Source organism: Chlamydotis macqueenii, chromosome 1 (assembly GCF_036417535.1).
Source record: "Chlamydotis macqueenii isolate bChlMac1 chromosome 1, bChlMac1.mat, whole genome shotgun sequence".
NCBI lineage: Eukaryota > Metazoa > Chordata > Aves > Otidiformes > Otididae > Chlamydotis > Chlamydotis macqueenii.
The window spans coordinates 4,334,150-4,360,969 of NC_141556.1; the positions used below are offsets into that span (position 1 = coordinate 4,334,150).

Sequence of the window (26,820 nt, forward strand, 5' to 3'; positions counted from 1 at the left end):
GGGTTTATTTTATTTTTTAAAATTTTATTTTAGGTTTTATTTCTAATTGTTTAGTTCATTTAGTTTTATTTTTCATTTTATTTCATTTTTATTTTATCTATTAACGTTTTAACTTTGCTTTTTATTCTTCAGTTCGTTTTTGGTTTAATTTTACTTTCTATTTTATTTATTTTTCTAGTTTATTTCTTATTTTATTTTTCTCTTTTCCTTTTTTATTTCTTTTTAAAATTATTTTTAATTTTATTTTGCTTTCCTTTTTCTTTTCTTTTTTATTTTTTCTTTTTGTTTCCTTTAAAAATATTTTTATTTTCTTTTTATTTTAGTTCACTTTTACTATCCTTCTTATTTTTATTATTTTATTTAATAATTTCAAATTTTATAATTTTTTCAGTATCTTTTATTTAACTTTCTTACCTTGGGGACCGCACACCCCCCCCAACCTCCAGGCGCCGAAGGCCCATTGAGGGGCCACCCCCCCGTGCCCGTGTGTCGTCGTCCCCCCCCCCCCCCCCGCAGAACAAAGGGCCCAGCGGCTCCTCCTTTGTCCCCGCTGCAGTGCGGGGGGCCGGCGGCAGGCGGCAGCGCGGACCCAGTCCCGCCGAACCGCACCCCCCCCAACCCCCCCCTCCGCCTCCTCCTCCTCCTCCTCCTCCGCGGCGGCGCAGCGTCCGCCCCCCCCCGCCCCGGAGGGCGGGAGCCGGCGGGCCCGGCTGGCCGGGCTAGAAATAGGCGCCCGTCGCCGCGGCCGGCTCAGCGCCTGCGGAGCGAGAGGCAGAACAGCAGCCGGTCACTGCAGCAGCAGCAGCAGCCGGGCAGGGCCAGTCCTTCCTTCCCTGGCCGCCTCGCCTTCAGATTTTCCTCCTTTTTTCTATTTTTTTTTTCTCCTCCGAAATAAAAGGGATATTTTGTTTTATTTTTTTTATTTTTTATTTTTTTCACATTTTTTTTTCCGTTTTGCATCCGGAATTAGAGCAAAACCAGCGGCAGCACGCGCCCTCGCTCCCTCCGAGCACGCAGCGGCCGCTTCCTGCCGGCTTTGTGCGCCCTGAAGCCCCGTCCCTCCTCTTCCTCCTCCCCCCCACCCCCCGCCTCCGCCGTAAAGCCTCGACGAGACTCCGAGAAGCATCCGAAACCGCCGCAGCCGTTTGTTCAAAGCGACGACTGCAACAAAAAGCCCTTTTTTTTTTTTATAATATATATTTTTCCCCTCCTTCCTCTTTTTTTTCTTCCTCTCCTTCCGCCCGCCGCAAACCCATCAAGGTGGACGCGGAGCGCAAAAAGACCTTTGCTTTAAAAATGCCCATGGAGCTGACGCAAAGCCGCATCCAGAAGATTTGGCTTCCCAATGACAACCGGCCGGCTCTGCCCCGCCGCTGTGAGTACGGGCACCGCCGCATCCCGGGTGGGATGGGGTGGGAAGCACCCCACGGGGGCTCTTTTGCACATCCTCCTCCTCCTTTTCCCATAATATCCATGCAGCATCCCGCTTCCCCCCCCCCCTCCCTTTTTCTCCCCCGGCGTCATCCCGGTGTCCGCATCCCACCCGTGACTCACTTCCAGCCCCGGGAGCCGGAGGAAGGTGCAAACCATCACATGGCCCCGTGGAGCGGGGAGGATGCGGACAGACACGCGTGTCCCAGTTTCCACCCACCCCTCCCTCCCACTTCCAGCCCCGGGATTAAAAGGGAAGGGAGCAGGTTGCTCACCTCGGGTACCAGCTCCGCGGGGATTTGCGGGCTGTCTGGCACATTGCTCTGAGATTTATTAGTGATTTATTCTTTTTTTTTTTTTTATTTTGGAGGGAGAGGCAGGATTAGGGCAATGGATCTGGGGAGGAAAAATAAAAAAATATCACCAGCCGGTGGTTAAAATCCCGTGGGATGAGAGAGGAGGCAGGTTGGGGGGGGGGGTAGAAACTTCTGCAGCGCTTTCCCAAAGCTCAGGAAGCATCTTGAGAGTTTAAAACCAACCTCGCCGCTTAGAAAAAAAAATAACTATAATAAAAAAGCGAACGCTTGGGTCATGCCGGTGTTGCTATAAAGCGCATAATGAATCATATAATAAATTAAAGCTCAAGAGGCGGCTCTTTTAACTCGCCCGACAGCTAAACTGACAGCCTGCCAGCTGGGCAACTCCGCGTTAACTCTGAATTACAAGCGTCGCGGGAACCCGCGGGTGCGGAGAGCAGGGATGGAGGAGGTGGCACTTTGCAGCCTGGCAAAGGATGGAGCAGTTGGGTGAATCAGCCTTTCCGATGCTTTTCTTGAGGGTTTTTTTTTTTTGTTTTTTTTTTTTTTAAAAGTCGCTTCGGGTATTTGTGTGCCTCGGCTGGAAAATTCTCCCTTTAAAAAAAAAAAGAAAAAAATCCTATGGATTTGCCACATGTTGTTGCCCCACGGCTATGGGTCAGGCAAGGGATGCGTGAGCCCTTGAGCAGATGTTGGCGCACGCAGCCCGTGCCCGGCAAGAGGAAACGGCTTTTGGCAACCGGCTCAGCGTCTGGGTTGCCACGGGGCTTTGCTTTTGGGGGGGGGGGGGGGGGGGGAGGCGGGGAACGTCTCCTGGTTTAATGCTTTGCAGGTGTATCTGCTTCGTGTGATTTTTCTCGAGGGCTGGTGCCTTTGAAAGAAATTCCCTCGTGTATGTGGAGCCTCCCTGTGTTTTTTGGGTGCTTTATTCACCTGGTTTCTCAGAGAATCCCCCCCTTTGGCAGAGGAGAAAACGAATATATTAATTGATTAAGGCACCGAGGAGCTCATTAGGACCATAGTGTGGTTTCTAATTATTTTCTCTTGGGGAGGGGAGCAAGCCACGCTGGGCACGGTTCACTGCACTCTACGGGATGAGTGTTATTTTATTTTTTATTTTTTTAACTCGAGGTGGCTATTAAATCCTTGGCAGCAACAAAGAGCAGAGCCACAGAGCTGGGTGGGAATGGAGGCACGAGGGAGACGCGAGGCTGATGTGGTCCCTAGAGGGGAGGAAGGAGCTGGTGCATCTCTGGGAGCATCCTCAGAAAACTCCCGCCTTGGCGTGTGAAATAATGAGCCCGATTGTCCTCCTCCTGGTCAACGCGAGGCATCGAATGGATGCGAAGGCGATGCCTTCGCCCGGCCTTTTGACGGCGATCCATTAAATCGCTGTCAAGCTGCACGTCTCTCACGTAGGGGCTGGGAAAGTCAAGTCGTCGCAGGCGGCTGGGCAGAGCCAGGCGAGGGATGCTGCAGGAGGAAAGGGGCTGCCGCTGTCTTTCTCCTTCTTCCATCGCTCCAGCTTGGAGGATGAGGATATGTGAAAATACACCGGCTATGGGCAGGCCAAGCTCGGCTCAGCGGGGTGATAGCAGTTCCACACGCGTGTGCGTGTGATGTGCGGTGTGGGAACGTGTTCTGGCTGCATCCCTGAAGGTGTCAGGGATTGCAATGGGAAGAAGCAAATTTCCTCCCTTTTTTTATTTATTTTTTTTTAATTTTTTTTTCGTTCCTTCCACCCACTCCAGTGAAGCATGAGAGCGCTTCACCAGCTTTCTAAGTGGATGGACGGCACAAGCACCCAGCTGCTTCTCAGTATCCTGGCTGAGCCTTTTGGAAAGTCATCCCTGACCTTGACTTACCTGGCTAGCTGTCGATAAGGAGAAATGAATATGCACCCAAATCCCTGATAGCGTTCCGGCAGCGGTGAAAAGAAATGATGAATTGGGTCTTTGTGAAGCACAGGGAGCAAAACACTGGTTTCTCTTTCATCCCTGATGCAAAGTTTCCTGGAGGCTTTTGTGATTGAGCTGGGTTTGGGCTCAGGTTCCTGATAAAAAGATGCGTATTCGATACCCCGGTGTTTTCGGGAAGTGCTTCCCGGGTCTGTAAAAAAGGTGCTTTTTCACTGTCCAAGGGGAACCTGGCTCTTTGGCAGCGATGAATTGGGGAGCGATTCCTCAGAGGTGTTTAACTCCTGCAGCACCCTTTGGAGCTGGCATGTGTGCACCCACGAGGCGGGACACTCAGCTGTCTGCAACCGTGGGGATGTGAACAGTACCCAGCGTTGTTCCGACCTCTCCCCAGAGCTATTATTTTAATGGCCCTAAATCCTCTTGGCTCCGCTCTTTGAGATCCTTTGTCTGCTGGCAGGTAGGGAAAGGAGGAGTTTCTTTAGTCAGGTATTGTTCCTTCCTCTCCCTTTGTTTAATATGTTGGGGTTTTGTGCAAAAAAAAAAAAAAAAAAAAAAAAGGACTTGTGCCCATAGGTTGGTTGAAGATGTGAGACTGTTAGGGAAAAAAAAAAATATTTTTTTTTTTCTGGATATGTTCCACAGCTGTCTTGATACCCCGCCACGCAAAATCAGTGCTTGCTGCTGAAATTAGCAGGAGCAGGGATGCAGGTCACACAAAGGGAGTGAGCGTGAGGGCAGCTCCAGCCTGAGGAATGTGGGATGTTTAAAAAAAAAAAAAAAATTAAGTAATTTTCTCATCTCTTGCCTGCTGAGTCTGCTTTGGTGAGACTGATGGGTGGCTCTTCTCTGCCCTTCTGGGCACCCGTGCTGTAACTCTTCCTTGTGGCCTTAATTCAACTCCTTCAGCTGTCAGATTTTTTTTTTTTTTTTAATTAGAGGGAAATCCCACGTGCTTTGCATGCTGTCTGGATACTTCTCGGTTCATTTACCCTCCCCAGATCTCCGCTGAGAAGAATCTCCCCCAACCCACCACCCTGTCCCCATCCCTCGCATCCCCAAATCGCTCTGCCTGGTCCTACCTGCGGGACGGGGCAGGCACAGCTCTCCGCCCAGACCAGTAATTAAACTGCGGTTTTGGGGTTTTTTTTTTTTTTTTTTATGGCTCTGCCACCAGCCGCTCACTCCCTGCATTCCTTTCCCGTGAGGTCTCTCTGGCCTGGCTGGGTGGATTGAAGGGTTGGTGAGAAATCCCCCGGAGGGTCTCGCCTATCAGGGCCGGTCTCTGCCTTCGCCAGGAGGGCTCTTGGTGTGTCACGCCAAGGCAGCATGAAAGGCAGCTGGCTAATCCAAATTCCATTAGGCATCGTTAAGATCTTCCTTTCCCCGTATTTAAAGCACTTGGCTTTGTGCCTCGGCCATGTGAGGAGCAATTCTGCAGGGGCAAACCCTACAGAGGAGCGGGGATGCCGCTGCGTTACGTGGTCCACGGGGCGTGCAGTCCAGATGCATCCCATGATGCTGGGGCCAGGTTGTAGAGGAATAAAAAAAAATTCCCAAATTCTTTTCCGAGTCCTGCAACCTCAGCAACTTCCTCCACACTGAACCAGGAATTTACTTTCTAAAGGATTTAGGGAAGGGGAAGCGATTTCACCTGGGCAGCCTGGCAGCTGATCTGTCTGAATTTTGACCATGCCATTCAGGTGAATTGGAGAGGAGTTTCTCTTTCCTCACCAAGTCATCACTGAGTAATGCCTCTGGATTTATTTCCAGCTGTTTGACATGGACTCTCTTTATAGCAACAAGAAAAAAAAAATCCAGTTAGAACCAAATTTATGAGGAAAAAGGGATAGGTCACTCATCTGCTTTTAAATACAATTGGTTCTGGAGTCCTCAAGCCCTGCTTGTCTTCAGACAAAAAGCAGTTACTTGGTTACATCTGCAGGTGTATCAGCTAAAAAGCTAGCAAAAGTCAAACCACAAGAGTGAGAGGTTCTGTTTGCTTTGATTTGGTGTGGTTTTTTGGTTGTGGTTGTTTTTTTTGCAAGAGGGGAAACTGAGGCACGGAGGTCTTGCAGGGAGCCTGGGGCAGCTGCTGGTTCCTTGTCCACTTAGCAACCATCAAGATGTTCTCCTCTTGCTGTGGCTGTCAGACTGTGACTTCTGTCCCCCAGTTTGGGTGGCACCAGGGTGAATTTGGGTCAGCGTTGCTTATCTGGGCCAGTTGTGTCTCCCTGGTGGGCAGCCATGGAGCCATCCACCATGACCCCTGCTCTGACTTGTTGCCATTCAGTAGATTCTACTGCAAAAACGAGTCAGTGGATTCTCCTGCTCAAGGTTTTGGTTGTTCAGGCTCATGAGAAAGGGATGCAGAGGAGATACTGCAGAGATGGTGGTGCACAGGGAGCAGAGGCTTTGGGCTTCCTCTAGCTGCTGAAGGACTTGAGGGAAGGTTGTGCCAAGAGCCTTGTAGAGTTGATACAAGATGAGCTGGAGGATTAACAGCTGCTCATGTTGTGCTTTTCTCCTCTTCCTTGTAGCCTGTGGGCCACAGCTTGCCAATTCCCCCACCGTCATAGTGATGGTTGGCCTCCCAGCCCGTGGGAAGACCTACATCTCCAAGAAGCTGACTCGCTACCTCAACTGGATTGGTGTCCCAACGAAAGGTGAGGCTTTCACTGGCTGCCTGGGGAAAGTGTGAGGTCTGGGTCCTTGGAAGATGCTTAAGGAGCTTTGTCTCTTGGGAAGTGGAAGGTGGTGGGAGATCTTTCCAAGGTCCTGTGGGCCAAATATCCATGTACTCCCATTGCTTCTGCTGCAGCCCAGGTTCTCCTTCACTTTGAAGACCCAGGGATGTCCCTCAGCCTTTTACTTCAAGGGTGTAACTTCTTGGCCCATTGCTAGAAAGCATTTTCTGCAGGAGCTGTGCAGCTCAGTCAGGCTGTGATGATGCCTGGTCCTCATTTTGATGGTCTTTGCCTTTCCCATGCAGTTTTCAACGTGGGGGAGTATCGCCGTGAGGCGGTGAAGCATTACAGCTCCTATGACTTCTTCCGCCCTGACAATGAGGAGGCCATGAAAGTCAGGAGGTAATTGTGAGCCCTGCGTCTGTGCTTGTACCCAGGTCTCAAATGGGTGGTGGAGCCTGTGGCTGGCAGTGGGGTTGCCCAGCTTGTTTTGAGGGGGCGATGGACAGAGAAGCTGGGCTCTAGCTTGAGGTTTCCCCGCCTGCTTAAGGAGGGCCTGACTTAGAATCATAGAATAGAGTCATAGAACGGTTTGGATTGGGAGGGACCTTTAAAGGCCATCCAGTCCAACCCCCCTGCGAGGAGCAGGGACATCTTCAACTCGATCAGGTGCACCAAGTGCTGAAAACTGTTTTTCAGGGCTTGGTAGCTTCAGGGTCAGTGATATTAGGGTACGAAGTCTGCCGTGAGGTTTGGTCTTTGCTTCTTCATCTACCATTGCCTCTGCCGTGAAGACCAGCATGCCGCTCGGCACGTGTGGCTCTTGTATTTTTGGCAGCCTGAGGGTGCCTTCCCTAAATGTCCCTGGGAGAAGGAGGGAGGTGGCAAGGAGGAGCTGCAAAGCCTGCCCTCCTTTACTGGGGGGGGCTCTGTGAGCTGGCTGGTCCAAGCATCTCTGAGGACATCAGGACCATGTGTCTCTTGCCTCTGTTGCAGGCAATGTGCCCTGGCTGCCTTGAGGGATGTGAAGCTGTACCTGACGGAGGAGGCTGGCCAGATTGCGGTAAGCTTCGAGATGTTCTCCGTGGGGTTCGGCAGGAGTCCTGGTCCCAAAGGCGCTGTGCCCAGCGCAGTTTGCTCTGTGGTCCCTTCTCTGAGGAAGGGCTCGGTGAGAAGCCAGGCACTCTTGGTGCTAATCGAAATCTTTCCTTTTAAAGGTTTTTGATGCCACCAATACCACGCGGGAGAGGAGAGGGATGATCCTGAATTTTGCCAAAGAAAATGGGTTCAAGGTTGGTAACATTGGGCTGCTGTCTTTATTGGATAGCCTACATTAGTGTATTGTTGGCTTTTTTTTTTTTTAATAACATGTTGTCTTCCACATGCTCCTGCATAAGGGAGATTTCACTGCTGGGTTTGATTAAAAGTGTGAAACTCTTCCCTTATTCCCAATCCTGAGCCCTGGAGAAGGAAAGGTTGGGAGTGGGGCAGAGGGAGAGCTCTCTGGCCAAGGAGGGAGGAGGTTGGGTTGAGCAAGGAGCTGGCTGAATGCTACAAACGTTATTGCTGGCCTTCAGGTGAGCTTTGTTTTCCCTCGCAGGTGTTCTTCATTGAATCTGTCTGCAATGATCCCACAGTAGTTGCCTCCAACGTTATGGTAAGTGTGGAAATGTCTTGGGTTTGTTTTCTGTTGTGTAGGATTTTCTACCTGCACCTGGTTGGTTTCTTATCAGAACATCTTGCTGGAGTTAGCTGAAGATTAGGAGGTTTTTATCTTTTTGTGGAGTATTTGTCCTGGGATGAGAAAGGAGCTTTTATCTCCCAGGAGCCAGGGCCATCTGAAAGTAATGAAAATAAAAGTTTCCTGTGGACAAGGAAAGACAAAGAGGGCAATCCAAAAGCGTAGCCTTTCCCCAGCTCCCTTCTCTCTGTGTATCTGTTGGTCTGTAAGTTGATATCAAGGACAGAAGGCATTCACGATGCTTTGGTGACCCCCCGCAAAGTCCCACTTTTCGAAAGCAATGGATGCAGTTAGGGATTTAAATCCCATCGAAGAGTAGTCAGACTTGGTGTCTTCAGCCACATGCAGCTTCCCAAAATGTATTGGGGTCTGCTTTGAGAAGAATAGCAGCTCAGCTTAGAGGTTTCTTGCCACTGGCTGAAGTCTTGGTTGGGGAGCAGCATAAAACATTGCTTCTCGACTCCTGTGGGAGCTGCTGGATCATTGGTTTCCCACCAGCAGAAGAGCTGGATGCGAGAGCATGGCTTTTGCTCCTGCTGGGAGCTGGTGTCTTGTGGTCAAGGATCAGCTTTTTGGGAGGTTGCACACAACCTTTTCAATAATGATAATAAAATGCTCAGTTTGCTGTATTGGGTTCTTTCCCTTTTTTTTTTTTCTTCTCTCTTTGCAACACCCTGAAGCTAGATTTTTTTTTTTTGAGGATTTAATCCCTTTATTTGGAAACTAATGCTTGAAGGGAGAGAAAATGAACTACTAGCTGAGTGTAGGTTTCTGCTACATGTGACTCTGCAGATGAATTGTGCTCTTAGTGCTGGGATCACTGCGGAAAATACACCGTGGGCCTGGGGCGCTGCCATGCGTGTCGCTCGGTTGTGTTATCCTGTTGGTTCCAGGATTGATTCCTTGTGAAGTTACTAATGTGCAACACTACTCCTCAAACCCAAATCTTCAGGGAAAATAGCCTGTTAGAGCAGTTCAGTCAGAGCTTATTCCACGAGAGCTCTGAACACATTCACATTGCCCATTTCTAGCATCTTCCAGCCCAGCTGAATGTTGTTATCCTGCCACCTCAGATGGTGGACAGCCAGGTTGACCTCTACCTCCCGGGAGCTTTATTCACTCAAAAAGCCTGGGACAAGTATCTTCTCTAGGCTTGTGCACTTTCCACTCTCAGCTTGAGCTGTTTAAACCTAATACTTTTCTTTAGCCATAAAAAAGCTCAGTTTTCCCACCATGTTGAGTGGTGAGGTGCTACCTCAACTCTTGGGAGTGGGCTGATACGCATCTATACTGGTCATGCAGTGGTTTACACCAGATTTTCTCACCTTGTGCTTAGTTTTGGGTCTCGTTTGCTGCTTTTCTGTTCTATAAGTGATGAATATAAAGTGGCTCAGCTAATAGCTGGATCTTGGCAGGACTTTGAAGTTTAAGATTAGCATGGTCTGGCTTGGAAAGCTTCCTAACCTCTCTTTGCGGTGTGTTTTCTGTCCTGCTGCAGGAAGTAAAATTGTCCAGCCCTGATTACCGGGACTGTAATTCGACCGATGCCATGGAGGACTTCATGAAGAGGATCAATTGTTACCAGGCCAGCTACCAGCCGCTCGACCCCGATGACTATGACCGGTAAGAGACTTTGACTTCTGAAGTGGCTTGAATGCCGTTCTTCTCCAAGGAGAGGAGTAATGACACATGGAGCTGTCTTCAAATGCATGACTGTGCTAGAATAATGTGTGGTCAAGCCTCATTGTGAATTTGACTTCTTCCTTGAAAATGCTGGTTTTCCTCAGCCCTGTGCTAGGGAGCCGGGCATTGCAACCTTCCCAGGCTCTTCTGGACTCAGGTACACAGGTTCTGCAGGTCTAAATACATCAAGTCTTTGGAAAAGCAGTTCTCTTTGAGTTTCTGAGATGCTTTTGTGAGTTAAAGGAAGGGACTGCTTGAACAGGCTCAAACCACAAGGTTGAGCAAGCCCTGTGGTTTCTGCATGGTTGTGTGCCCTGGGAAAACCTTTGCTGTCCTGCATGACCATGCAGGCACCTCCCAGCCTTTCCACTGCTCACAAATACGTCTGTGTGTCCTGCATGGATTATCCTGTCCTGGGGAGGAACGTGCTCCCTGCTAGTCTTGTTTAATCCTCTTTACTGCTGCAAGGAGGAATGGCAGTGACACTGGTGTTACTTAGCTCTTTGTGAATCGCCGTTGCCTGTTGGCTTCCTGTTGAAAATAGGCTGCAGGAAATCCTTTTAGCCAGGTGATTATGTTGACTGAGATACCTCACAAGGCTGTTTTTCAAGGATGGTGTTGCTTGCTTTCTACTTGCTCCACTGGCAACCCCCTCATCCTTGTGGTGCTTTTCCTAGGGAGCTTTCACTCATCAAAGTCATCGATGTTGGCCGGCGGTTCCTGGTCAACAGGGTTCAGGATCACATCCAGAGCAGGATCGTTTACTACTTGATGAACATCCACGTCCAGCCCCGCACCATTTATCTCTGTCGGCACGGCGAGAGCGAGTTCAACCTCAAGGGGAAGATTGGAGGAGACTCGGGCCTCTCCAACAGGGGCAAGAAGGTAAGGGATGAGTGTTCCTCTATGGCTTCTGGGAGTGATGCAGCAGATGCCATCCATTGGGTTAAATGTATATTTGATGACAGCTGGGGTGCTCAGAGGATCCATCTATAGGGCTGGTTAATTTTGGGCTCAAGCATGGCCTCAAAACAAGACTTTCCAGCCATCGACATTGTATGTAGGCTTGCATGTAGTTAGAGTTGGACTGCAGAAGTCTCTAGGAGAGAAGGGTATGAGTATCTTCCTGAGCTGGTTCAGACCTTGCACAGGCAGGGTGAGATGCAGAAGGGCTGCTGCCACCGTTTGGTAGGGACAGCCACCTCCGAGGGTTGTTTCAGATTGCTCACTACTTGATTCTTCAAAGACATGGTCAAATGGGCTTCTTCAGGGAGGGTTAACAGCTATTTTGGCTTACCAGACCATTTTGAAGTGCAAATGGGATCATTTGAGGTGTGACTGTTGTCAAGGACTACAGGATACATGGATTTAGCTCTATGACAAATAAGCAGAGCTGTGGTTAAGGGTGACCATGGATCTTCCACAGCATTTTAGCAGAGCCTAGGTTGTGGTGCTGTTTTTTGCATGCTGATGTTGTTCCTTGATGACATTAGGTTGCTGCTTTCTCTTCTGCTTTCTCTCTGTTCTTGTACCCCTCGTAGCTTTTGAGTGTGTGTGTGGCTGCCCTTCAACTCAGAGCCTATGTAAGGCAAAAGAGAGAAGGCGACATTTACTGGGAAGTAGAGTATAAGGCCCATTGGGAAGCTGTGGAAGTCTAATCAACCTCTTTTTTTATGTCCCACAGTTTGCACTGGCACTGAACAAGTTTGTTGAGGAGCAGAACCTGAAGGACCTCAAAGTCTGGACCAGCCAGCTAAAGAGGACAATCCAAACAGCAGAAGCTCTCCAACTGCCCTATGAACAGTGGAAGGCACTCAATGAAATAGATGCTGTAAGTATCTTTGATTGCAGGAGGAGAAACTGGATCATGCTGATTGCTGCTTGGCAGAAGAGAGAATGGTGACACCAGCCTTCTTACTTTTGCCTAAATCTCACCTTTTGTGGGGAGATTTTCCTTCTATGGGAAAGGGTGGTACTTCTGCAGTACTCACAGCTTGGCTTCTGATCTTAGCTCTACCTTGTGCTGATGTTTCAAGATGTTGGCTTGAATGAGCAGATTAAAATGATTTTTGCTTGGAACTGTTCTGTAGCTGACCAGTCAGGGTTATAGGAGGTTGGTTTGGAGAAGGTTTTGCGTGTTGAGTGTGCTGATGCTTTTTGACTTGAGCATGTCCGGTAACCTCATGGATGTCCTGTTCTGGCAGGGTGTGTGTGAAGATATGACGTATGAAGAAATTAGGGAACAGCACCCAGAAGAATTTGCTTTACGTGATCAGGATAAATATTACTACCGCTATCCTTCTGGGGAGGTAAGTCTGCAGGAGACCTTCAGAGCTGTGACTCTTAGTTTGGAGCAGAGGAGTAGCAAGTGCTCCAAGAAACTAGAATCAAGATGAGTGAGGGCTCCTATTTATCTTTTGCATTGAGCTCTTGTGAAATCATGGTACGTGAGGATCTTGTTAAGAAACATAGGACTTAATAATAGTCCCTCTGACTTGATAGCAAACTAGTAGGATGGCTTCTTTCTCCTCTGACCAGAAGAAGCAGCTACATTCTAGAGTAGCCTGAAGATGAAGCTTTGTTGAACTTTGCTTGGTTTTAGCAGTAATTGTGTTGGCTGAGTTCAGTTGAGGGCAAGAAATCAGTAGATGGACCATCTCAAGGACCATTGTTTCTTGTGAGGTGCTCGTTTTCTTCATTCTACGCCATATCTCTGTTCCCTTCTTCTGTCTCAGTCCTACCAAGATCTGGTGCAGCGCCTAGAGCCGGTCATCATGGAGCTAGAGAGACAAGAGAATGTCCTCGTGATCTGTCACCAGGCTGTCATGCGCTGTCTCCTGGCATACTTTCTGGACAAGAGCGCAGGTGAGCTCCCTGACCCTGGGAAGGGGATTGATCCTACTGAAGGAGGGATGATAGAGCTCTGAGGAAATGGGAGATGTGTTTGGGTCCATGCAGGGCCTGGAGCATGCATCTCTTTGGTGTGGGATGGCCTTAGGTGTTGATGAAGATGTCTAAGCTTACTTTTGGAGAGGGGATGGGATAACTCTCCTGCTTTGCTTTCTCTGCAGATGAAATGCCCTACTTGAAATGTCCCCTTCACACAGTGTTGAAGCTGACCCCAGTGGCCTATGGTAAGTGAGGCTTTTCTGCTAAACATGCCAAGGGGTTCAACTTGGACCTCCTCCTAAATCCAAGCTGCCTCTGGGAGAAGAGCAGAGGTCTGGGGTGGAGCATTTCGTAGCACCCTGTGCCGGTTGGGTTTGCTGATGGCCTCTCTGTCTCCTTGTGCTCCCTTCTGCAGGCTGTCGAGTGGAGTCCATCTCGCTGAACATTGAAGCCGTCAACACCCACAGGGAACGGCCAGAGGTGAGTGTTGCTTCTCAGAGCCATTCCTTGGTGTCCCCCTCCTTTCCCTTATGGTCAGTTGGCAACGAGAGTGCCCAGGTTGAGCATGGGGAGATTGCTCAGTGTGTTGCTGGAGGACCTGAGCATCAGATGGGTTTTTGCTCTGCAAAGATATGGCCGGTCAAGGGTTTTCTGAGGGAAAAGAACTGTTGCATGTGCCTGCTTTTCACTGTGTTTGCCCAGATTAAAGCTGGCCCAGGGAAAGCTCCTCCCTGGTCTTTAACTTTCACCTGTGCAATCATCAGCTCACCCGAGCAGGGAGTGGAGCTGTGGACGGAGAAGGTGACTTCTCCCAGGTCTCCCAGCTGGCTAGCAGAGCCCAAGCTCAATGCCTTGCCCAACATCTCCTGCCTTTGTGTTTTTTTTTCCTGGCAAGCCCATGGCTCTGTGTGCCATTCTGTAGGGTGGACAGTGGTGGTGCTGGGCTGGGGATGCTGTGGGGAGGAGACACCTCGTGGGGAGGAGAACCCCTATGAGGTCAGGTCTGTCTGCCCTGTGCTCCACCCGGAGCTCGGAGGCCAGAGCGGGGGATGCTAGCTCGGTGTCAGGGCTGGGCAGCCACCTGAGGAGGACCCCAGGGACCCTGGCAGTGCCCATGTCCCAGCCACTGGGACCTTTCCACCTTGCGTGCAGTGGTGGTGGAGCCCAGCTGGATGTTGGATGGTCAGAACCATCCCCTTTTGACCAACATCTCCCTTCCTTTGCTTCCCAGCCTCGGCGGGCGGCAGCACCAGAGCTGCCATCTCCCCCCTGTAGATGGGGGAAGCCGATCCTTCCCCCTCACCGTGGGGGACCGTGGCTGCTCTCCTCCACCACCCTGGCTGGGGATGGCAGGAGGGGCCGTGCGCTGCGGGTGGGATAGAGCGAGACGCGTACGAAGCGCTTGGGTACCCCTGCTCGGCTGCACGGGCGCTGCCCCTCCATCCTGCTTGAGTTGGAGCTTGGCGCGGCGCCGACCCTTGCTGGCTGCTCTGCCCCCACTTCCCAAATCTTACTTATCAGCCCGGCCTGGCTCTTCTTCCCTCTTCTTGCTTTCACACCCCTTCTCTGGGTCGGAGGGACTGGCTTCGAGGAGGAGACCGATGGGCACCTCTTTCTGTCACGCAAAGTCATGGCTACGATTTTTTAGCAGTCTGTATTTACTTTTTTGTGAGCAGAGGCTCATGTGAGGAGAAAGTCTGTCTCGGTTCTGAGTGCAGGGCCTTTTTGGTTTCTTTTTTCTGCCCTTCTTGGGAAATCATGCTGCGTTCTCGAACACTTTGCATTAGGTTTTTTTTTCGGTGTCCAGAGCCTTTCAGTACATCCTTTGCATGTCAATAGTGATTGTGGGGAAAAGCAGAGGCTGCTTTAAGAAAAAAAAATCCTAAACCAACCTGCTGCTGCTTTTTTTTTTTTCTTTTTCCCTTTATAACTGTCGCCTTCTTCCCTTTATTTTATTTTTTATTTACTTTTTTTTTTCCTTTGTCTCACTCTAATTTAGGAAGCAAAGAAGGGACCTAACCCGCTCATGAGACGTAATAGCGTTACCCCTCTAGCAAGCCCAGAGCCCACCAAAAAACCTCGCATCAACAGCTTTGAGGAGCATGTGGCTGTTCCTTCCGCCCTGCCAGGCTGTGTTCCTCAGGAAGTGCCCACGCAGCTGCCGGGACAAGTTAGTTGAACTCTTTTTTTCTTTTTTTTTCTTTTTCTTTTTTTTTTTTTTTTGTTGTCGTTGTTATTGTTCTTGTTTTTATTGTTTGTCATCCTCCTGTCACTCCTGAAGCTGGGGAACGGCTTGCACTTGTCGCTGCCTGTGCTGCTGTCTCTGAGATGCATCCTTCTCCCACGGCTGCTGTCCCTCCCCGCCTTGGGTTGGTTTCGGGAGCACCCAGTGAAGGGTCGCGGTTGGTTGATCCTCCCTTGGGTTTTGAGGGCGTTGCAAACCCCTCCAAAGCTCTCGCTGTGTTAATTTAGTGCCTTCGCCAGCTGGCATCGTGGTGTCAAACCGCTGCGGAGCTGTGTTGCTAGAGCAGGCAGGACTGAAGGGCTTGTGCCTTCCCGCGATGTGCTCAGCTCCAGCATAGACCTGGGCATTGCAATGAAGCAAATGTTCTTGGGCTTCCCTTGAGAAGAAGGTGCCAGGACCCATCTTTGACTGGAGAGGGTCTCCTCCTTCCTGGAGAAATAGACAAAACGGACAAAAAAATGAGTAGAGCTTCTTGACGTGGTGAATCCACTTGCCTTCTGCAGCCCTGGGGTGAAACCCCATAGGTAGCTGCCGTGATGCTCATGTGTCCTCTCCTCTTTCACCCACCCATGAAGGGATGTAGAAAGAGAGACCTTGCTGCACGCTTCTCCAGGAACAAACCCCCCCTCGCCGTGCTCGTTGAGGAGCTGGGGTGGTACCAGAGAAGCAGCACAGATTAGGCAGAGCCCCTTTGCCATGCTGCCCAACCCATCAGCTGCTTGTTGGATCTTGCTGCCTCACCCAGACCCTCTTTGCATTGTGTGTTGTCTAGTGTCCTCCCACCCCTCCTTGGCCAGGTCCTGGGCAGGTTAGGAAGGCTGCCGTGCTCTTCCAACTGCTCTGCTTCGCATGAGCCTTCCCACCCCAGCAAGCACCAAGCACGGCAGCTTGGTCTGTCTCTTGGCTTTCGGGGCTCTGCTTGGGCTGGTTGAGTCTTGCCACAAACCCTCTGCCAACTTCAGGCGTGGAAGCTCTTGCTGTTCGGGTGCCCCTCGGTGCTGTCTGGTGTCCTCTGCCCAGTCTTGCGCGGCGTTACTGACACCTCTTTCCATTCTCTCTGTCTCTCTGCAGCCTTTACTAGGGAAGGCATGCCTGTAAGTACCTACTTGCGTCTTATTCCCCTCCCCTCTTGCCCTCTTTCCATGTCTCTTGCCATCCCACTGGTTGTTTTGTCGTTGCTGTGAAACCTGACCGGGCTGTGGACTTCTTTGAGTTAATATTTCTCTGTGTGTGTGGGATTTGCATATGTCCTAGGAAGGGTAAAGAGGAGACTGAGTCCTGATTTTGTTGAGCAATAAAGTAAAGTATCACTTGCCCTCTGTGAATGATGTCCAAGTTCCCTGCCTCCTCCTTGGACAGTCATGGGGTGGGAGATGCTGTTGGGTTATCTCCTCTGCAATAGCACCTTGTCCTGTAGGTGACAGACCCAGGTGGCCTGTCCTTCCCAGAGGCTCCGAGTTGTGTCTACGAGTGATGGCACCAGTCTAATTTCTTGAGAAGGCTCTGACCTCAGCCCCCAGCAGGGTTTTATCGCCTGCGTTGGGAGCAGGGACGTGTTTTGTGGAGCTGGACCCATCCTGGGTCCTGGCATCTGCAGTTCTGCAAACATGGATTTTTGGGAACAATCTGCCTGGGTGTCTTGGGCAGAGTAGGTGCAAGGATATTGTGCTCCCCTACCTCTATTAAGAAAGCAAGATGCCTTGAGTATTTAATGCACTAATTATGAATAATCAAGGCTCAGTGCTGTTAGATCCTCTATAATATGGACAGAACAACTTCTGGATAAATTTGAAGCTCTCAGACTTAATTCATGCTGCATCCCTGAGTTAAGAGAGCAGCAGTTGTTGAGCTGTGCTCAAATGTCTTCTCAAAGGCTAGGGAGATGTTGGAGCTGAGCTGAGGCTGGGGTAGTGCCCAGGGGTCTCTTTGCCCTCCGTAGACCAGTTTGAATCAGCCTGTGTGCATCACTGTCCTGCTTTGTTTTGTGGGCTGAAGAGGGAGGGACTTGCTATAGAATGGCCAGACCAGAACTCAGCCTTGGTTGCACCTAACAGCTGATAAACCTCACGTTTCTTCCCCTTTTTAAAGTAAACATTTTTGAGAAAAGAGAAGTTAGGGAGATGAGATTTGGCTTTGCTGGCCAATGGGTTGGGAAAGATCATCACACTCATGCTCCTGGGTGAAAGTAGAGGTTGAGTTGCTCAGCATGGCCGGCATGTCTGTGCTCCTTCCCTTGCTACTCATGGACACAAAGCTCCTGATCTTCTTGGGATGCTTTGAAAGCATTTTTGTTTCTTTGTCCATTCCTCCATCCACCTTTTTCCCCATGAATGTTGTAATAAAAACCACTGCATGCATCAGTGCTGGCTGTGACACCAAACTCACTCCAATGTTGAGTTTGGGAGATGGCCACATCAGGTTTTGCTGGAGCAGGCGGTGCTGGTACCCATCCCACCTGTTGGCTGGCAGCAGCAAGTTGAGAATCTCCAGCTGCTGGGAGCTTGCCTCCACCTACTAGCATGGGACCTAAAGACCGCTTTTAGACACACCAAACCAAAGACGTGGTGTCAGTACCCCTCTTGGAGGCTGTTGCCTCATATATGCATGTGTCCGATCCTCATTATGTCCCACCGTAATCCATATGGGGTCAGGGGAGGTGGAAGGTCCCCCCTTCCCAATTTGCACCGTGGGACTTGGTTGGCGGTGGGTGCTTTGTTGCATCAGCCCTCACTGTTAGGGTCTTGACCCCCATCCAAGAGGGCCAGGGGACACCTGGAGAGGCTGGGGATGATATGGCTGTGTACCTCAGAGTCCTCCTGGCTGTGGGATCGAGCTGGTTTGGGTTCGCGGGACCACCTGATGTGATGATTTCTTTTCCTTTTGCTTGGTTTGTGATCCGAAGTGCACTTTTTAACAACGACCTGATCCCCCTCCCTTCTTCTCCCCTTCACTTTTCATGCTTAAAGACGGCCCGTTTGCCACTTTCTCAAAGTTTTCTCTTTACTAATCTTTCCAAGGTAAATGGCTGTGGTGCATGTGGCTTTTCCTAACCCTCCTCCTGTCTCCTTAGATGAGAGAGAACAGCTCGGCTCGCTCTGCCTCGTAGCCTGGCTGGGGTTGGGTTGCTGGTGCTTTTAAGAGGCAGTTTAGGTAGAAAAAGCAAAAAAAAAAAGAAAAAAAATTGAGAAATCTTCCTACCTGTTTCTAGTCCTTTTTTTCCCCACCCCATTTTGTGTGGTTTTGTGAATTGGGAAGTGTCCCTGCTGTGATCTCCCCTTGGGTTCCTCCTCTAGCAGATGCTCTCCTCCAGCCACCACCCTCAGGGCTGGTCCTGCCTGTGTGTAGCTGGTTGTCTTTGGTTTTGTGATCCTCACCGTACCCGTTGTCGCCACCTCGCACCAGGGCTGTGTCTGAAGCAGCTCTAGGGCCTGTGAATCCTCATGGGGTATCACTGGGGAGCTGGTGCTCCTGCCATGGTGGTGGCTGGTCCGCATGCCGGCTCCTCAGCCTGTCTGGTGGGAGCTGCCTCTTGGCAGGGCCAAGGATGGACAAGCGGTGACCTCCTCCTCAGCAAGGGGAGGGGACGCTGCCCACCCTCAAGGGAAGCAAGAGAGAGATGTTTAATTGGGCTCCTTGAATGAACACCATGGTCCCTTGTCACCTTGCCTTGCATGGACCAAAGAGCAGCTTCAGAAGTGAAGATGGCTTGGGGTGGGGTGGTTCCCTTGTTGTTAAGCTCAATTTTTAGGAATATCTCTGTCAAATTCCCACCCTGCAGTTAAAGCTGGGTGATACTCGAGGGGAGGGATGTGGGTAGCAAGTCAGTGCATCCCCACCACCTCTTTCCTTGGGTGGACAGTGTCCTCTCCCCTGGGGTGGATGCTTTCATAGTGACCCATGCCGTGGCTTTCTGTTACTCCCCCGTCCCCTTCTTGAGGTGCACGTCGAATATGCTGCCGGGATGGGGTCTGACCTGAGTGCAGCCCCCAACCCCGGTCCTTCCTCTCTTGTTGCAGAACATGAACAACTCGCAGAAGCCATCGTGACTCCCTTGGCGCTGTCGCGACACCACCGGCGACGTCAGCTTCCCATTCCATCGCCATTTCCGAAGCTTGCTTAGAAACCGGTCTCCTCCGTCTGCGGCGAGGTCGACCCTCGGCTGTTTTCTACCCGCGCCCCGTTCATCTGCAAGCCGCTCCGGTGAAGGGAGGGGAGATGCGGGAGAGCGGAGGAGAGGAGCCCAGCTCCCCGGGGTCACCACCAGATTTTTAGGCTGCAGCATCTGCTCTCCTCTCCGGCGTCCTGTTAGATCGTAGCGAGCTGTAAAGTGCTTCTAGCGCACAGAAGTTTTAATTTTCCTCTGTAAGCGGTTTTGATCTCCTTTTTTGTATAGGCGATTGGTACCCATCCGTCTCCGGGTGGGGTGTATATATGTGGATGGTGCGGGGTTAGCGGAGAAATAAGGGGGAGGGAGGGAGCGAAAGAGTTTTGCATTTTTTTTTTTTAATTATTATTATTAGTTACTTTTCAAGAAACTCCCTAAAGTGCTGTGCTGCGGTCCTTTGCCCGCGCTCCAGCCTGTCGCACTTGCAAGCCCGCGAGCACCGGGAAGGCAGCTGTGTGAAGTCCTTCACAGTGAGAACTGTCAAGTTAAACCAAAAAAAAAAACCCCAAAATATTCTTTTTTTTTTTTTTTTTTTCCTTAAATGAGTACACCGTTCAAGGGTTTGCAGAGAATGTAGATCTGCCTCTAAAACTGGTCACGTAGCGTAGGGGCAGCCATGCTGATGCTGGCTCGGGTGATGTTTTCACCTCGGGGTTGGTCCGAGTTCAGACGTGTGTCCTTTTTTTTTTTTTTTTTTTTTTTGTGGTGGGGGGGAAGACTGAGCACTGGTTGAGGTGCTGTGCCGGTACTTGACATCTCCCCTTTCCTCCGCCTTGGAGGAAAGCGGAGATTTGGAGGGGAGTAGGTTGAATGCGAGGTGCATTTTGCAGACACACAGGTCTCATGGGGGTGACCCTCGTCTGCCTGGGATGCAGGAGTCCCTGTGTGGCTGCAAAAAGCCACAAGAAGGGACAATTTTGTCTGTGTTCTTTATTATTATTTAATATATATATGCACACACGTGTGTGTGTATATGTGTATACCTAGAAACCGCTTGGTTTTTGCACTTTATTTGTGGCAGGAGCGTAACTATTTTATTTTTTTCGAGTCACGTCCCTTAACAGGGGAAGCCTGAATAGAGGCAACTTTTTTTTTTTTTAAATTATTTTTTTTTAATTTTGCATTCTGGAAAGCTGGGACTACAAAAAATAGTAGTTAATGGCATTTGAGGTGTGCATGGAGAGGGGGAACCGTGCGAGGTCCTGACTCCATCAGCCAACTCCCAGTGGTTTGGTACGCGAGATCCCTTCTTGGCAGCCTGGGACAGGCTGCCAGACACTGATTAAAAATGGCAATTAACCACTATTGCTTCTTGCAAAAGTCTGTGGATTTTTTTTTCTTTCTTTCTTTTTTTTTTTTCTTTTTAGGTTTTTGGGTTGGTTGTGGATTGTTTCTGGTTTTGTGTTTTGGTTTTTTATTTTATTTTATTTTTTTTCCCCTCCTCACTTCTATGTGCAGCATCTTCTCCATCCCCACCTCACGCTTTTTGGCTGCATGGCTGAGCTGGAGGCAGGAGGTAAAGGCAGCCGAGCCTGGGGGACTGGAGATGGGCAGCCCTTATTTCATCCTTTCCATGGCTTTCCCCAACCCCTTGAGTAGGAAGCAACATCCCTGCGGTTGGGAGCAGAGACATCTGGGAAGAAATTAAGATTTTTTTTTTTAATTTTTTTTTTTTTTTTTTTTAATTTTTTTTAATGCTTCTGTTTTTGGGGAGGTTTGGTCTGTTTTTCCTTTGGGAAAAGGCGAACCACAGTGCCTAGCGCTTCAGTCTTGTGCAACCAAAGCGTGTGCTCGGAGCAGCACCGACGGCGGGAGGGGACCGGGACCGTGCTCCGCCCGTATCTGACGGGGGGAGACGGTCACGGTGGTGCCCTCCCTGTGTGAGCTTGTTCATATGTATATTATATTTCTGTACAGATGAAACAAAGAACACTTTTCCCCCTTCTTTTGTTGGTTGTTTTTCTTTTTTTTTAATAACCACATTAAAAGCAGACTTCTCCCTGTGCGTGTGGTTGACATCTGCGCTTTTGCTTTCTCTGACTCTGAGAAAAACAAATGTTTTGGGAAGCAGAGTCACTTATTTTCAGCCCGCTTCCTAGGGAGTTTTATCTCTCTCCTCCTGCTACGAAAAGATAAGCCAGCGAATGCAAACGTGACGTCTGGCTGCCCCATGATCAATCCTGTAAACATGTAATTCTGTAGATGTTTTGGTGTGTATTTCTGTGTGTATGTACATATATATATAAAAAATATATATATATATAAAAAAAAATCAAAGAGAAAAAAGCTTGATAACCCAAACTTTCTTCCTTTGGAAATAATAGAAGTCTCAATAGGTCCTACAAAAAGATTAAATTTGAACCTGGCATTTTTTCCAGCAAGGAGGAAAATTGATCTCTGAGCAGCAGAGAGGTCCTCTTGTGCTGGTGGGGTTGGCAGTAGGTGGGATGGTGTCAGCCCCACGCTGTCACGCTGCCCCAGAAACTCGCAGCCCATCGTTTTTGGTTAATGGAGCTGAAGACCAGACAGTGATGCTGCAGCCAAGGCGGGTGGGGAGAGGGGACTTGTTGAACCACACCAATGATTTCTTCCTCCTATTGTATTTTTTTTTCCCTGGTTTTGTTTTCCTTTGTGATACTTGAATTTATTTTTTTATTTTTTTTTAATAGCAAAGCGCTCTTTATTTATTTAATGTATACTGCAAAGCTTGGAGAGAACGGTAGTTACTTGGGATTTTTTTTTTTTTTTTGATTTGTGGTATGTTGACTGTTCTGTATATACGTCTGGAACAATTGCCTGATATAAAGCTGTGCCAGCTTAAAAACAGGGTATGCCTTTCAGAAATTTGTATATTTTGCAGTTGCTGGACCAATAAAATATCTTGTTGAAATAAAAATGTGGCCTGGTTCTTCATTGCGTTAGAGTTATGCTCTAAAGCCTGTCTTGTGTGTGGCTTGGTGGTCCCAAGGGTGACCATGTGCCGTACAGTCCTGTTCCTAGGCCTTCAAAATCCCTTCCAGCTCCGCGGTGGATTTTCTGAGGAACATCTCTGAGAGAAACCATTTGGCATCTTACGGTTAGGTCCTCTTTTTCTGACCATGCTACAGCAATTTTAAGGTTTCTGTTACGGTGAGTGAAGAGCTCATCAGTGGGTGACATTCCTCCAACCACATGTGGACACCGACTTAGGGCAAGTAAAGATCTCCCACAAGCTCTACCCATTATTACTGTTGGGTATAAAGGTGATATGCTGGAGTGTGTCCTGCCTAGATCTTCATCTAGGCTGCAAGTTAGGCAGGACTAGGCATTTATTCAAACCTACTACAGTTCTGGAAACCAAATACCTGCTTAAAACGATTTGGTGCTAAACGAAGCTGAAGGGTTGGAGAAGAACTGTCCTCTGAGGTCATGGCTGTCTTTACCATGAAGGCAGGAAAACAGCAGATGCCACCTGCACGCAAAGTTGTAAAATTTCCCTCATAAAATTGTTTTGTCGTTGGCTGTGGTTCTTTCGTTTTGTGGTGTGTGGGGTTTTTATTGGTTGTTTTTTTTTTTTTTTTTTTTCCCCACACAGCTCCAGAAGAAAAAGAGGGAGAGGAAGCAGTGAAATGTGTAATTTGGACCTGATGCTCTGGAGCACACCTTGGGTAGATCTTTCCCGTGCAGCTGGAGGCTCATCCCTCTCAAGCAGGTATCTCTCAAAGCTTGTTGGCAGCGAAATGGGGGAAAAAAGGTGCAGACCGCTGTATATTCAGGCTCAGCTCTGTGGTTACCTACTGCTGGCTGATGTGACACCCTTGCTCTGACCTTCCCTGGGCTTTTGGAGCAGGTCAAGCCTTCCTTTGGGCTGGGGCTTGCTGGGATGTGCAGGGGCCGTCTGCCTCCTCCCCATTGCTCGGTGCACCAGGGCGAGGGATCTCTGATTTTAAGCTCAATTGAGGCATATGGAGTAACTTTTTTTCTAGTTGTGCACACAGACATGCAAGACTTTAGGGTGACGCTCATCCATGCAAGCATGCTGGGGGCAGGGAGGACCAGTGCTCTCCAGTAAGGCCAAAAACCACAAGATTTATTATTATTATTTTAATCTTCAGCAACCTGGCTGCCTCCTTGACCCAAGCAGAGATGAAAAAATGCTCTTGCATTATTTTAGGGCAGGGAGCGTAGCCTTGCACCCGTCTTGCGGAGAGCCCTGCAAGGATGCGGGGGCTTCGCTAAGGCCGTCGGCCGCGGCGGGCTGAGATTACGCGTAGCCACAACAGCAGCACGGCCCCCCTCTGCCTTCCCTGGGTGGGCAGGGGCTGTTTGGAAGCTGTGATAACCTTGTCCTTGCTGGAGGGGGAGAGGCTTTGCTTCCCAGAGCGCTTTCAAGGCCGCTCTGCAAGAAAACACCCCCTCTCAAAAGTTTTTTCCCCTCTTTTTGTGTGCAGGGGGCACGATGGGGCTTGTGTCATGCTGTCCATGCAGGAGAGCTGGGCAAGGAGGGTAGCGCATGGGCCAACAGCATCCCAGGCAGCATCCTTTGTTTTTCTTCCATGTGACGCATTTTGTAGCATCACAGAGAGGAGACGTTCCTGGAGGCAAGGCGGCTTTAAAGGTTACGCTCGACAGCGGGAACATTTCCCTGCTCCCAGTCAAGTCTCATTTTCATTAAAAAAAAAAAAAAACAAAACAACAAAACAACCCCATCTCACTGCTGGCAAAGACTAGAGAACTTGTGATTACTAAAAAAAAAAAAAATTAAAAAAAAAAGACAGACCAGTCACGCTGGCTGACTCAGCTCTGATTGATGGCTCAGGAATGCGTCTGATACGTGCAAGGGATTAAATAAACCACGGGCAAACCTTCACAATGCAACATGTTGGATGGAGCGCAGCCAGCACCCCACTCACCTGCCTCCGGCTGGGGAGCGACTGCCACCACATCATGAGGTTTGAGGGGTTTTCTTTTTTTTTTTTTTTTTTCCAGCTATGAGAAAAAAATAAAAAGAAATAGATATTTTGGAGGGTTGCTTTGCAAGAGGAAACAACCTGCTGCTTGTGGCTCTAGTGGGAATTATTTGCAACAGCTCCAGGTATCTAAATGCATTTATGCACTTCTGCTGGATGTGAATATTTGACCCTCGCCTTTCCCTTGTTCGTGCGTGCATCTGTGTCCTCTCCCTGCTCCAAGGCTGAGGGGTGCGATGGGGCAGCGCCAGGCTCCTCTCCCCGAGCCGCCCCATCCTTTGTGTGAAACAGCCCATTCCCATGAACAGCCAGGCTCAGTGCTGAGCCCACAGGGCTGCAAACTTGGTCCCAGCAATTTCACGCCTCCAGTAAAACCCTTCTGTTATGGCTTCCGCTGAGGAGCCCAAGCCCTTCTCCTCACCTCACTCCTACCTGTTGAGGGGTTCTTCAGGGCTGACACTGCACATCTCTGCCAGCCTCCCCAGTGAAGTGGGCAAGGGTCTCATGCTGGTCCTGTCCTTCAGCTCACCTCCCCTCAAGGAAGTCACCACCAACTACTGGTTCCCCTTCTTCCCGTCATGGCACTGAGAGTCTCCTCCACCCCTGGCCACACATGTCTTGGCTTCCCACCAGGCAATGTCCCACTAGCAGCAGGTGGGAAGACCCACCACATTCAAGTCCTGCTATTTCAAAAAACCACATACACTTAGAGTGGTTTTTGAAAACACTGAATTTAAAAGGTCAACTAAAAGAGGACTCATCTAGAAGAAAAGCTGCGCCACCCACAACAGCTGCCCAGTCAGCAGCTGGACCTGTTCAGATGCCCCCCAAGCCCCACGAGTTGGTCCTGCTGGAGAAACCTGCCTCTGCTACCCTCCGACTGCTGCAGAGCATCGTCCCAGCCCTGCTTCCCACCCCGCATGGCAATGGAGAGCAACCATCAGAGCCGTTTGGAAAGGCTTCAGCCTTTGAGCTGCTGCTTAGAGATAGCTGGCCAGTGACAGAGAGCTTGTGACAGCCCCTCGCAACTTCCAGGGTAAATACACAGAGAGTTCTATTTTCAGACGACAGGTCACTTAAGAAATCAGATTGTGTCATTTCCCCAGCCACGTGCTTTTCCTTTCTAATATCTTTCCTCTTGGCATATGACCTCTTTGCCGTGGACGATTTGGCCTCTGTTTGCAGAGCTGCCATTCTCTGCAGTTGCAGGAAAACCTTAGAGGGTTGGTCACTTGGCTTCTACTGGGAGTGCTTCTGGGAAGGGGCTGGTTAGAAAAAGTGAATTGAAACTGCATCTAGTTGTCAGCAACGCAAGAAGAAATTACATTACACAGACAGAGGAATAGTGGTAAGAGTCAATACCAAAATGGTTGACGTGCCCCTAAAACTCATATACGGGGCCTACATACACAAAGTTAGCTTAATGTCTCATTTTCTTCCCCAAAAGTGCCCTGCTGCATCCTGGTGATTCTCCTGCTCTGCGAACTGCTCCCAGGACCTGTGCCTGCTCTGGGGAGGCCATGGGGGGAACCAGTCCTTGCTGCCTCTGGGGGCTCGCTGGACTTTGTGCCCTGGGAAATCTTCATTGTAAGGTTTGCTTGGTGCTTTCTTTGTGGTCTGACACACTGGCCAACGTGTGTCAATACGAGACAGTCCATAGAGCAACAGAATGCAAAGAAACCAGTCAATGGTGTACTGAGTGTTGCCAGGCCTCAGATCCCCTGGTAGTCTCTTCCCTCATGAGCCACCACTATCCCTTGAGGACTCAGCAGCTCCAACCCAACTCACGATGGGCTAAATGCCTTGGGACGTCTTCTTGAATGCCATCTCCCATGATCCTACCAGAAATCTAATTTGCAACCTGATAAGAGCATGATAATGTTACTGAGTCTGGTGACATTCATGACAAGCCAGACAAAACCCAACTGATACATCTCTCCATCCAACCTGTTGGCAAAGTGAGATCATCACTCCTTGCTGGTCTCAGCACTTATTCCTCAGCTGCAGAGCTACCATGGTCTGAAGGGATGGTGCTGAAACAATATTCAGCATCACTCAGGCTTTGTGAATTGCTTCTCTCTCTAGTACAATGTATAGACTTGTAGAATCGTAGAATAGTTTGGGTTGGGAGGGACCTTTAAAGGTCATCTAGTCCAACCCTCCTGCAAGGAGCAGGGACATCTCCAACCAGATCAGGTTGCTCAGAGCCCCGTCCAACCTGGCCTGGAATGTTTCCAGGGATGGGGCATCCACCACCTCTCTGGGCAGCCTGTGCCAGTGCTCTACCACCCTCAGTGTAAAAAAATTTTTCCTGATGTCCATTCTGAATCTTGTATTTTATCTACTCCTAGTCAGACACCCAGCGAATATTATTTGGTCTTTACTGCCACAAAAGGTGTCTGAGTGGTCTTTGTACTGAAACAAATGTTGGCAAAAATTTGTACCAACGAGTGGCTTGGTGCAGAGGTTAGAAAAGTGGATGGCAGCAGAGGTTGTGACCAAAAAGCACGTCTGAACTGGAGCTACAAAGAGAAGCGGTAATTAAGACCTAACGAGACAATTACCATGGTGGAGGGCAGCTCGAGAATGAGCACAGCCCCAAATCCAGATATTTCTAGCTGCAGCTCAAACCCACCATTAAGCTGTGATTTTGGTCATTATGAGGAGGTATTTCCAGAGCTGGATCTTGCCTTGTGCTGCCTTTATCCACCAAAACAACTGACTCAGCATCAGCAGACAGAAAACCCAGCATTTCGACAAATGTCATCCAAACCAGACTGGAGAGCCTGTGTTAGCC

At 49.5% G+C, this 26,820-nt stretch overlaps 1 protein-coding gene across 4 annotated transcripts; it reads left to right on the plus strand.

Annotated features, from left to right (window-relative positions):
• Nucleotides 1-766: 766 nt before the first annotated feature.
• PFKFB3 (6-phosphofructo-2-kinase/fructose-2,6-biphosphatase 3) lies at nt 767-21,985 on the plus strand. Of its 4 annotated transcripts, XM_086744644.1 has the most exons (16): nt 767-1,375; nt 6,205-6,330; nt 6,657-6,753; nt 7,348-7,414; nt 7,569-7,643; nt 7,952-8,008; nt 9,591-9,715; nt 10,453-10,660; nt 11,460-11,606; nt 11,980-12,084; nt 12,511-12,640; nt 12,847-12,909; nt 13,080-13,144; nt 14,664-14,834; nt 15,981-16,003; nt 18,926-21,985. In XM_086744644.1, the coding sequence occupies exons 1-16, from the start codon at nt 1,297-1,299 to the stop codon at nt 18,930-18,932; spliced, it is 1,545 nt and encodes a 514-aa protein (XP_086600770.1). In that variant the 5' UTR covers nt 767-1,296; the 3' UTR covers nt 18,933-21,985. The 4 variants fall into 4 exon arrangements, with proteins under 4 accessions (XP_086600770.1, XP_086600763.1, XP_086600777.1 ...); XM_086744637.1 differs by lacking the exon at nt 15,981-16,003; XM_086744651.1 differs by lacking the exon at nt 18,926-21,985 and having other exon boundaries at nt 15,981-16,007.
• Nucleotides 21,986-26,820: the final 4,835 nt, after the last annotated feature.

Bases quoted from the DNA above. Each gene is read 5' to 3' on its own strand.
- PFKFB3 (XM_086744644.1), top strand. From the start codon at position 1,297: ATGCCCATGGAGCTGACGCAAAGCCGCATCCAGAAGATTTGGCTTCCC. The intron at 12,641-12,846 runs GTGAGCTCCCTG...CTTTCTCTGCAG, and splicing joins CTTTCTGGACAAGAGCGCAG to ATGAAATGCCCTACTTGAAA. The intron at 13,145-14,663 runs GTGAGTGTTGCT...ACTCTAATTTAG, and splicing joins CCCACAGGGAACGGCCAGAG to GAAGCAAAGAAGGGACCTAA.